This window comes from Thrips palmi, unplaced genomic scaffold (assembly GCF_012932325.1).
Source record: "Thrips palmi isolate BJ-2018 unplaced genomic scaffold, TpBJ-2018v1 HiC_scaffold_1, whole genome shotgun sequence".
In the NCBI taxonomy this organism is placed as follows: Eukaryota; Metazoa; Arthropoda; class Insecta; order Thysanoptera; family Thripidae; genus Thrips; species Thrips palmi.
In genome coordinates this window covers 11,984,536-11,996,568 of record NW_023144620.1, presented here as the reverse complement: position 1 = coordinate 11,996,568, position 12,033 = coordinate 11,984,536, and the positions used below count along the sequence as shown (strand labels likewise).

Here is a 12,033-nt window from a genome sequence, read left to right as displayed (position 1 = left end):
AGTGGGCCGGAAAACCGGTGGGGGCGGTCAAAATCCCGGACGCGTTTTGAGCTCGAGTCGCAGAATGGGACTCAAACCGAACGTGTAACCCCACCAATAGATTGCTCTCCGAACGAGAAATCCATTGGTGGGATCACACGTTTGGTTCGAGATCTGCTTAGCGACTCGGAGCTCAAAACGCTTCTGGACTTTTGACCGCATGCGCCAGTCTTCTGACCCACTGTACGCCACGGATTAAATTAACATTTCCAAGGGTTGGAAAACGCTCTCACGTTGGGTGGGCTGTCGTTCAGGGCGGTGGTGTAGCAAGTCATGGCCTCCTTCTTGCGCTGGTTGATGTGCGCCAGCACGCGCTGCTGGTGCATGGCCACGAGCTGGTGCTTCTCGGCGTCGCCCTCCTCCTCCAGGGACTGCACCGTCTTCTGGAAGCGCACCGTCATGCGCTTCTTGAAGTCCATGGCGCCCTTGGGGTCGAGCGCGCGCATCTCCTGGTAGCGCTCCTCCAGGTCGGACCAGTCCTTCATGACCTGCTCGCGGGGGGCAGGCAAGGACAGGGAACGTCACGCGGCGGCCCGAGCACGGCGCAGCACGGCGCGAGAAGTAGCCTCAAAGCGGCGCCGCCCGTCCGGCCCGCAGGCAGCCAGCCGCCAAGCAGCTAGCCGTCAGGCAGGCAGGGCGGAACGGCGAGACACACCACGGTGGACGCGGAGGCCAGATCAAGGGTCCAAACACTCACACAACCACCTCGCCAAACACGATCTCTTTCCGATCCGGCCTCCAGTGTCCATCGTCGGCCAGGTGCCCGTCCCGGCGGGGCCATGCGGAGTCCTGCGTCCTCCTCCCCGCCGGAGCACGGGCACTAGCGATGAGCAGACACAAACCTTAGTGACCTTCTCGCGGTGGGTCTCCTCCAGGCGGTGCTGGGCCTGCTTGTAGTCCTGGTGCTCGCGGCGGGGGTCGAAGTGCATGAAGTAGGGGTCGGGCGTGGGCGAGGGCGTCGGGTAAGGCGAGGGCGTGTTCCTGGCCTCGGCGGCGGGCACCATGGCGGAGGGCTGCGGGGCGGCGCTGGAGCTCGGCAGCCGCGTCGTCGGGGGCGTCACCTTGTTGTCGTCCGAGCCGTTGCCTGCGCAGAAACAACACTGAGGCCGCCGTCGCACAAAAGAACGCAAAACAGCTGCGGCCAATCGCACGCCCCAGTTTCTAATCTGTTTTCGCGTCACCCACCAGCGCCGGTGTCCTCGTCGTTGTACTCGTCCGAGTCGTCCGACTCGTCGTCGCCGTCGCCTTGGTTGTCACTGTCGCCCTGGTTGTCGGACAGCGCGCGGTCGCGGTCGCCCTGGTTGTCGGGCAGCGCCGCGTCCTGCTCCTCGTCGTCCAGGTCCTCCTCGTCCTCGTCATCCTCCGAGGCGTCCAGGGCGGCGGACGAGGCGTCGTCGGACGCGTCGAACGGGCTCTCGACGGCGTCCTCCTTGTCCTGCTTGTTGGCGTTGGTGGTGCTGGGCAGCGGGGCCATGTCCACGGGCAGCTTGACGCCCTTCATCGGGTCTGCAACAGAAAACAGTCCGGTTGAGTGCGCTGCTGGCGGATAGGTTGCCCCGCTGTACCGTAAATACGGCAGGCAGGCTGATGCATGTGCAAGCAGCGCCGTGCCTCGCTTCACCCCGTCCCGTAACGCAGGGCTGGCGGGGCTGGCGGGGCTGGCGGAGCGCAGAGGGCCTAAGTGGATTAGAGGCACGAAGACCGGGCGGGGGTTCGGCCGCGAGACCGGGCGGGGAGGAAAAGCCAAGGACACTCGCCATCGCCACTCGCTCCGCCACCGTGTGGCCCTTTCACCCGCACAGCGGGCGCAGCTAAAATTCTAGATGCGTTTTGAGCTCCAGAGTCGCTTAACAGGACTCAAACCGAACGTGTGACCCCACCAATGGATTCCTCGTTCGGAGAGCAATCCATTGGTGGGGTAACCCGTTCGGTTCGAGTCCTGTTTAGCGACTCTGGAGCTCAAAACGCGTCCGGGATTTTGACCGCCTCCACCGGTCTTCTGACCCACTGTGCCGTGCGGCCGAGCGGCCCTTCCCTTTCGCTCTCGGCCTGCCGGACGACCCAAGCGATATTTGTTGGCCGTCATTAATTCGACATCCCGGACCGCCGGACGCTCCAGTGGGCCGCCCGTCGTCACTGCGATGGGATGGGACGAGGAGAGCAGGAAAAGGGAGGGGGCTTATGACACACGGACAATGGAAGGGTTAGCCGCGCGCCCGACCAGGCCCGACGCCCCCACCCTCTCCAGCCTCCAACAGCAGCCACAGCACGGACACACTCACACACACACCAACACACACACAAAATGTGCACCATTGTCTCGGTTGGCCGGACTAGACACCGCCGCTTCCGACATCGAGGTCGCCGCTGTGTCCTCCCCGGAGCGAGAGACGCGCGCACCACGAGGCCAACGCGGACACCGCCAACAGAATTCGACGCGAGAGAGAAAGTTGGACAAAGAGGGACAGCTGCCCGCAGGCATGGACGAGCCAGGAGAACTCGGGCACCAGGAGCAGTGCCGCAGCAGACAGCTTCAAGAAGCGCGCGGCTTCAAGCCCTGCTTGCCTGCTCGGCCTTGCGCAGCTGCCAAGGCAGACGCGGCGACACCAAAGAGTGCTTTCCACCGAGTTGGAGCCAAGTAGCGCGGCAGCGGAGAGGCGGGGCAAGTAGCGGGGCGCGGCTATTTGCCAACCCGGGCCGAGCCGAGCGTTTCAACAACCCCCTAAAAGTTACCAACACACACACACACACACACACACACACACACACACACACACACAATATATATATATATATATATTCACGCAAGCATGAGCATTTAACGGAATCATCATTATTTTAACTGATTTTCCAGAACGAGATCAAATTACCACGCAGAGTGGAGCCAACAACTATTCATTTATATTGCCCTTTTTTCGCGTGTAAGGGCGACTGTCGGGAGCAACCAGCAGCGGGCCGCCATCTCCAGCCACGCTCATTTTCAAAGACGCCAAGTAATTGGAAACGCCATTTAGGCGACGCCCCCTCCCCTCCCCTCCCCTCGCCGCCCCCTTTCCCGCGGTGCCCGTCCGTTTTTCTCCGCGGCCCTGCTGATGACATGTGAGCCATGTCGCCACATCCTCTCAACTTGTCCCAGCTCCTCCCCTTCCCCCTATCCGCCCGATAAAACACACTCGGGTCGCCCCCCCTCCCTTCCCCCGCCCCCACTCCAGTGACTCGCCGGGTTTCCCGCTCCAGGCCCGTGGCCCCAGCCCCCCGCCCTCGCCTGGCTCCGTCATGGGTCCACCTAGTTACGTAAAGTTTCCGCTGGCGTCGTTCTGCAGACCGATTCCGAGAGTCGTCTTCGTCGCTCTGTCTCTCTTGCACCTGCACGGAACGCCTCATGAGCGCGAGAGAGACAGACTGACGAAAACGACTCTCGGAATCGGTCTGCTGCCCCCGGCCCCGGCCGGCACCCTTATCGCTCAACCCGAATGCCTTTCATGTCCTTCACCGGGGCCAGCTCGCCGGACGGACGCGTCGGGCTGCTGTCACTCGTTGAGCCGCGCGGTGACGTCACTGTTTCACGGTTTTTGTCCGGCCGGATAAAGGCCTTGCCACCGGGACCACGCCAGGGCTGCCAGGGCTGCCAGGGCTGCCAGGGCCGGGGCGCGAGACCGCAGTCACTCCAAACTGTTGGCTTGTGGCGGCAGGGCGCGGCACGGCGGGGAGACTGAGGGCGGCCCTTCAGGGCGCTAACGAACCAGATGGGGAGCCCCCAGCGCCCCGTCCCGTCCCGTCCCCGCGGCACTGACGCGCTGCCGCGCTGACGCCGCCAAGGCCAGGGCCAGGGCGGGCTGGGGACGGCGCTGACGCCGAGGCTCTGATCCGCCACAACGGGCCGGGCTTTGCGCGCTTTGCGCCAGGCACCGCCGAGCACCGCCCTGTTCCGTTTGATGGCGGCAAGCCCCTGACACGCTTTCGCCGAGCCCGCCTCCGCATGCGTCCTGCGCCCCTCCGTCCGACCAGCCAGCTCTAGAGTCCTAAAGGCCCTAAAGGGGAGATCCGCGAACCGCGTCTTGACTTCTGACCGATTTTGGTGCTCATACTGACGACCAAAATGTCCGCCATGCGCTTCCGCTTCCGGCTTGCGTTTTTAAGATTCGTCTGGCAGAGCCTGAAAACGTCTAAACAGTTTGCATCTGACGTTCAATAACTGTTCAGTTGACTATTTTAGAGAAATGAGGAGCTTTTTAGGCCTGTTCCAAGCGCCGTCAAGTCCCTTGATCTCAAGATGCCTCAAGCAGACGACACAACATCAAAACAAAGCGTCGGTGACGAACAAAATGTCCGCCGTGCGTTTCCGCTTCCGGCGTGGGTTTCTAAAATTCCGTGATGAGCCTCGAAACGTCTAAACTGTCGACATGCGATATTGAAGGGGTCTTCAATCAACTATTATAGAGAGCTGAGGAGGTTTATAGGACTTGTTCGAAGTGCTACCAGGGCTCTAGGCTTCACGAGGCCCCAGCAGACGACACAACATCACAACAAACTATGAGGAATTACGCATAGCACTTTCTTCGAGTATGAGAAGCAAAATCAGAACATTTTTCAAGTTCGCGGATCTCCCCTTTAGGGCCTTTAGGACTCTAGCCAGCTCACGTCCAGCATCGCGACCTCCTCCGGGCACAGTGGGCCAGAAAACCAGCGGAGGACGCGTTTTGAGCTCCAGAGTCGCTAAACAGGACTCGAACTGAGCGTGTGACCCCACCAATGGATTCCTCGTTTGGAGAGCAATCCATTGCTGGGGTCACACGTTCGGTTCGAGTCCCATTCAGCGACTCCGGAGCTCAAAACGCGTCCGGGATTTTAACCGCCCCCACCGGTCTTCTGGCCCACTGTGCGGCTGCGCCTCGCTGCTGCGGCAAGCCAAGGCGTGCGGGGTAGGCCAGCCCGCCGCGCTGCCGCGCGCCGCGACGGCCTGCCTTCCATTACCATTACCATTAAGGGCTAGACCACACATGATCGTAGGCGCTCCGCTCCGCTCGGCTCCGCTTGCCCGGGCTCGCCGCAGCAGCCACTCCCAACTTGTTCTTGTACCGCGCCGCCTCGGTCGAGTGCAACTCGCAGCTCGCCTCGCCGCCGCGGGCCTCGCCGGGTCTTCGCCTCCTCGCCGCCTCTGCCTCGCCTGTCAATCTGTCCGGGCAACTCGGCGCCGCCCGGCGCGCACCTCGCACGCCAAACTGCCGAAACAAAATTAGCGCGGCGCGCGAGCGCCTGGAGTGGAGTACGCTGGCGGTTAGCTGGCGGTGCTGGCGGGGTTGGCAGCCAGCTGCGGCCTCTGCCCTGGCGGGCATCAAGTTGACTCGCGGGGGAACTCGCCAGCCACTCGGCGTGTCACTCAAAATGGTGTCTGCTGGCGCCGCGAAAACTCGCTGCGCGCTGCCCGGGCTGGCGGTACCAACTGCGCCGCGCTGGATGGGGGCGGCACGCCGCACGGCCCCGCTCGCAACGGCATGCAGTGATGGCGAGGGTGATTAAAACACACACACACACGCGTGGTGTGTGTAAGTGTGTGTATGTGTACGTGTACCCGGAGGCTGGCAAGAGGATAATGGCGTCGGGGCCGCGGCCCCGCTGCACGATGGAGACCAACAACAACGTCACGATTGTCAGGTCCCCGGGCCTTTGGGGTCCGCGCCTCCTCATCATGAGGGCGGCAAGGCGTCGCCCGCGCCCCGGGGCCGCCCGAGGCCAGCGGCGGCCTTGACCCGGACGACGAGGAGGGGGCAGGGGTGGGGGCGGTGGAATTCTCATGCGCGAAACGCCGCACAACGCAGAACGCGCAGAACGCAGCGGGCGCGGCGTAATTCGGCGCTAGCCTCGCCTTCGGATTAGGATTGGGCGCCAATATCGCCCGGCCCGGGTAATCCTCGCCTCCCCCTCCACCCGGACGAGCAGTGAGTCGCACAGAGGGCCAGAAGACCGGCGGAGGCGGCCAAAATTTTAGACACGTTTTGAGCTCCCCTAAGTCGCTTGATGAGACTCGAACTGACCCCATCAATGGATTGCTCTCCGCACGAGGAATCCATTAGTGGGGTCACACGTTCGGTTCGAGTCGTGTTTAGGGACTCTGGAGCTCAAAACGCGTCTGGAGTTTTGGCCATCCCCAGCGGTCTTCTGGCACATTGTGCGTCGGCGACGTGGCCTGAAATGATACCGCACGCGCCCCGCTCTTCCCCTCTCGACTTTTCCCGACGCGACCTCCATTCTAGTGCGGCCTGGAAAATCCATGGCGCTCCCCGCCCCGCCCGGCCCGGCCCGCTCCAGCCTAGGCCGCCGCCCTGGGACCGCAGCGGCGTCTCGGCGCGGCGACGATCTCAAAATTGAATACGTGCCGTAACGCGTTGGCGGCGAGCCGCTCGCTCGGCGATCACCCCGCTCTCAGACCACACCGTAATTTGGAGCGAGATAAGGCTGGCTACACTGCGCGGCGGAAACGGCGGCGGAAAAATCCAGCCAGGGCGCATGGACACGAACCGCGATACGAACGACAAAGCCGCCCGCCCCCGGCGACGCCCCGGCAGCGGACTGATGCCGCGAGTCGCCTTCGTCGCTGTCTCTCTCGCACCTAGGCGCCTCGCCCCACGAGTGCGAGAGAGACAGAGCGACGAAAACGGCTCCCGGCCGCCCCTCGTCCCTTCGCACGCCCTCATTACGCCTCGCGCCAGTGTACTGGACACACCTCCGGGGGGCAGATTCGCAATTACGGATCATTCTCGCGCGGCCGAAAAATATTAAAAATGAACGAAAATAATGAAGGACTAAAATGGAGCGGAGGGGTGACCCGGGCCGGGCGCTGAAACAATGAGGACGGCAGCGCGCTCACTGAGAATCCAAACGCTATGAGTATAGCGTCAATTGGTGCAATGCAAAAGCATTGCACATGAAGTGCAATGCCTCCCAATTCCCATGCATTAGCATAGGGCATTTTCGGGAAGCATTGCACCTAAGGTGCAATATGGCTGTGGCATTGCACGTAAGGTGCAATATCTCAGCGCATTGCACCATACGTGCTATACTCATAGCGTTTGGAATCTCAGTGCTTTGTCCTCAACCCGTTTTCCGGGAAAGGGGGGGGGGGGAGGGGGAAGGGGGCGAGCTGGGCCGACGCGGCCTGCCCAAGGCGGTATCGCCCGTGCTGCTGGTGTCGGTGCGCTGCAGGCAGACTGATCCCGAGAGTTGTCTTCGTCGCTCTGTCTCTCTCGCACTCATGAGGCGTTCCGTATGGGTGCGAGAGAGACGAGAGCGACGAAAACGACTCTCGGAATCAGAGCGCTGCCGGTCGCCACGCGCGTCCCGCGTCACCTCACGAGTGCAGTAATAAAGCCCTGGCGCCACTAAACTTGGGCCCTACACTGGCGACGGAGTACAGCGGGGAGAGCAACGCGCGGTCCGCGCGCCGTGCCGTGCCATGCCGCAGTGCCGTGGCATATTAAAATTCCTGCCGGCTGCAGGCGAGCGTGCGTGAAACTTTAGACCACTTTCGGACCTGGCGGGGGGAGCACGCCGCGCGCCTGAAACGGCTTCCAGCGCGCGTGTGTGCGTGAGTGAGTGTGTGTGTGTGTGTGAGTGTGTGCGTGTGTGTGTGTGTGTTCCCCACCCTGCGTGGGGGTGCGACGGCGCTCCGGCCGTAAGTCGCTCTCGCGCCGCGCGGTTTCTCATACGAACCGCACAACGCGGAGCACTGTTTGAACAGCGGATCCTCGGCAAGAAAGTGCGAGGGATGTTTGGGGGGAGGGGAAGGGGGGAGGGGGGAGGGGAAGGGGGGAGGGGAAGGGGGGAGGGGAAGGGGGGGGGAAGGGGCAGGGAGAGGGGAAAGGGGAAGGGGGGAGGGGAAGGGGGAAGGGGCAGAGAAAGGCAAGCGAAGCGGACTCCAGTGACGTAGTGGCGGTTCGTTCCCTGCGTGTCGCAACGGTCCAGGAGGCTGCTGTCTCCTGCACCACGCACTACCCCACTGGGGGCACCACCACCACTGCACAGCACACGCACACACACACACACACTCGGCGCGCAATATCCGGAACGATACGTGCGGAGGCCGGAAGACGCTGCGGAGCGCCAACGCCAAGGTCGGCGGCATCGCACTACGCCGCACTACGCCGAGCAGCCGGGCGGACCGAATCAATGTATAAAGCAGAAGCAGCTACCGCCATCAATTGTCTGTCTGTCTGTCTCTCTCTCTCTCGCACTCGAGGCGCGTCCCACAGGGGAGCGAGAGAGACAGCGTCAAAACACTGTGCGGAAGCGACCCGCGCGCTGGGCAGCGCCCCCGGGCGGCGCTCCGTACACCCTGCAGGGCCTCTACAGTGTGGACTCTACACCGCGCCGACGCGGCCCGCCATTGGCCTGCCGTCGATACTATCGAACGCGCTGAAACAACAGGCTGGCTGGCTGGCAGGCAGGGAGGCATCGCAGCAGACCAGGGTACGGGAAAGGAAACAGTGGAGGAAAAAAGGGAGGAAAATCAAGACTCTAGCTTCCAGGCTCGCGTGATATTCTTGGCAGTGACGTCGACGTCGACCATAGACCGGCAAAATCGCCAACATCGGCTCCACCCGAAGTGGCGCCGCGAAGAGGGACGGAGAAAGGAGGCGAATCGGAGGAAGCCACCACATCCAACAGCATCCCGACGACGACTAAAGTGTAACGCAAAGCGCGTGCCGCGCGTGCCGCCCCCAATTTGTCATCCTTTTCTTTCCGGCGGCGGCGTGTTTGCGGACTTGCATGCGGCCCCTAATTCTCCTCGCGGCAGGTAAATTGGTTTAATGCGTGCCCCGCCCCGCCCCGCCCCGCGTAAGAGCGCGCAATCAGCGCACGGTGCTCCGCCGGGCTCCACCGCCGCCCCGCAGCAGACTGATGCCGAGAGTCGTTTTCGTCGCTCTCTCTCGCAACTGTACGGGACGCCCCGTGAGTTCGAGAGAGACAGAGCGACGAAAACGACTCTCGGAATGAGTCTGCAGGCTCCGCCGTCCCGCAGCCGGGGCTGCACTCTAATGAGCTACCGCCGTAGAGATCTCTCGTTACACCGAGTGGCTGGCCGCGCCGCGCCGCCATCGCCCCCAAGAAGCTCTCCGCGCAGCAGCAGCCGCAGCAGCAGCGGGGGCGTGGCCGGCGGGGGCGCGGCTAAGAAACAACAGTGCCGCGGGAACGGGGTCACAGTGCAAAACGGCCAACGCAGGGGCAACGCCGAGGCCAAAGCCGAGGCCGGCGCAGAGTCCAACGCAGAGGCCAACGGAGTCCGCGGGGGAGCCGAGGATAGCCGTAGCCGAGGAGGAGGAGGATGCCTCGAGGAACGACCTCTGGAATTATTGGTCGGAAAAAGGAGGACGAGTGCCGAGTGCGGCTCGGCTCGGCCGCCCACGCCGCCTCAGTGTCTCCGCTCGGTCTCGGCGTCTCGCAGTGTCCACCCCCGCCGGGCCCCGCAGCCACCCTCGTCGCCTCCAAGCACCAGTCGGTCGGAGTAGAGACTCGTGTCGGCCCGCGGCTAGCAGCAGACTTATTCCGAGAGTCGTTTTCGTCGCTCTGTCTCTCTCGCACCAAGACGGGCCACCCCATGAGTGCGAGAGAGACAGAGCGCCGAAAACGGCTCTCGGAATCGGTCTGCAACCCCACCGCCTCGCCGCGAATGGGATAAAGATAAACCCTGCCGACCTGCCCGATGGAAAGGAAAGAGCCCCCACTGTTAAGGAAAACCTTCGATTTCACAGCTCACGGTGAAACCATCTCCTGGGAATAAACCCGGTATTCCTGGGGATCCCTGGAGATAGATTTACCATGCGGGCGGCAGCTTCGAGCTCGGTGACCTCCTTGGCCTGCACCTGGAGGCGGCCGTGCCATGATCGCGCAGGGCGACTAGGCGGCAGTCTTTTGGCGCGCACCCCGCCCCACCCCGCCTTGGCCGCGACCACGCCACACAAAGGGCGGGGCAGGGCCGTGCTCCGGGGAACAATGGCCGAGTACACCGCCGCACCGCCGCCATGGCCGCCATGGCCTCCATGGCCTCCATGGCCTCCATGGCCGCCATGTCCTCCATGGCCGCCATGACCTCCATGGCCGCCATGACCTCCATGACCTCCATGGCCGCCAGGGCCTCCATGGCCGCCATGGCCTCCATGACCTCCATGGCCTCCATGGCCTCCATGGCCTCCATGACCTCCATGGCCGCCATGACCTCCATGGCCTCCATGACCTCCATGGCCTCCATGGCCTCCATGGCCTCCATGACCTCCATGGCCTCCATGGCCTCCATGTCCTCCATGGCCGCCATGACCTCCATGGCCGCCATGACCTCCATGGCCTCCATGACCTCCATGGCCTCCATGGCCTCCATGGCCTCCATGACCTCCATGGCCGCCAGGGCCTCCATGGCCGCCATGGCCGCACACACGCCTGTCGAGCGATTCCGCCGCCCGCACTCCGCGCTCCGTCTCTCTCGCACCCCTGGCACACCCCGTGAGTGCGAGAGAGACAGAACGAGAAGCGCGGGCGGCGGAATGAGCTTCATTTGCGGTGCGGCGCGCGGCCATGGACGGCCGTGAGCGTGGAGGTCCAATCCATGCAAGGCCTCCACGGCCTCGTTGGATTCGACCTCGACGCTCACGGCCTCCGTGACCGCGGCGGGAGGCAGTCAAGGACTCACCGCTAAAAACAAAACCAAAACGAACGAAAAACGAACGGGAAGCGGCCAAAACGTGCCGAGAAGAAGCGCGACACGACTAGCTGGTACACCAGACCAGTGGACGGATGAGGCGCAGCGCGACTAAAACGACGCCGTGGCAGAGGCCCGATCCCGAAACATCGTTTCGCCGCTGTCTCTCTCGCACCCGTATGGAACAGCGTATGAGTGGGAGAGAGACAGAGCGACGAAACCATCCTTCAGAATCAGGCGCCTGCTGGGTGGCCCCCGTCCCCGCCAGGCCGAGTCCAGCGCCCCTCACGTCCTTTATCACCCCGGCCGGCCCAGCGAGCCGTTTTCGTCGCTCTGTCTCTCTCGCACTCATGGGGCGCACCGCATGCGAGCGAGCGAGAGCCAGAGCGACGAAAACGACTCTCGGAATAGGCCTGCAGCGCCCCGAAACGGCCCGCCGTGTATTATTAGAGGCGAGGGGGATAAAAAGAGCTGGACAAGAGTAATACGCGGTGCCTTCCAGCCGCTCCAGCCCTCCCAGCGTAGCGGCAGGGCGCAGCAACAGGGCTATCTGCGGTGGCAGTGGGCAGCGGAGGCCCGGGCGCTGGGCTGCGGCCGAGCAGAACCACCGCCACATCATGATTAAAATGGGCCGCTGGCCGAGGGCGGCGAGGGGGCCGGACCGGACCGGGCAGGCACGGCCAGGCCAGGGCGACGCCACCGCCGTCTATTCTCTGACCTGCCTCGCGTCAGCTGTGGTCGGGGAGGCCCTCCCGGGCCTTCCTCTCGCTGGCCGCCCTGGAGGCCCTCGAGACCCTCGAGGCCACCCCGAGCGCTGCTCGGGTGGGCGGTTCGGGTGACCCGGCGGCTCGGCTCCAAGCCCTGGTGGGCCGTTGGCTTGTCCGCTGGGCCGTTCGACCTCAACGTGCCTACACTGGCCCAAGGACGCGACGCCCTTCACCGCGCCCCGGCGGCCCCGACTCCCGACGCACAGACGTGGAATCTGCTCCCCGTTTGCACCACGGCACTGTAGCGGCAGCATCGGCGAGAACACAGTCATCAGCGCGAGAAAGAGAGACAGGTCTGTGTGTGTGTGCTCGCTCACGACCGAGAGGGTCGTTTCCGTCGCGACGACGGCGACGACGACGAGCGACGACAACGACTCTCGGAATCAGTCGGCAGGCTGCGCCCTGGCTGCCCCTTCCGCCGGCGCGCCGCTCGGCTCCAACAAGGCCCCGCCCCCGGCAGGCGGGCAGGCGGGGAGGCTGATGAAGGCCCCGCAGCATCCAACAACATCGGCACAATGCGCCCCAAACGCAATTACA

At 63.7% G+C, this 12,033-nt stretch overlaps 1 protein-coding gene across 2 annotated transcripts in view; it reads right to left on the bottom strand.

Annotated features, from left to right (window-relative positions):
* LOC117654090 (amyloid-beta-like protein) overlaps nucleotides 1–12,033 on the bottom strand; it is a 119,260-nt gene that overhangs the window by 4,710 nt on the left and 102,517 nt on the right. The window contains exons 5-7 of one of the 2 annotated variants that reach the window (XM_034400268.1): nucleotides 1,225–1,545; nucleotides 882–1,123; nucleotides 273–527 (exon numbers count right to left, since the gene is read on the bottom strand). In XM_034400268.1, coding sequence (XP_034256159.1) covers nucleotides 273–527; nucleotides 882–1,123; nucleotides 1,225–1,545 — 818 coding nt within the window. The remainder of the gene's footprint in view (nucleotides 1–272; nucleotides 528–881; nucleotides 1,124–1,224; nucleotides 1,546–12,033) is intronic. The other variant, XM_034400277.1, reaches the window with a different exon arrangement.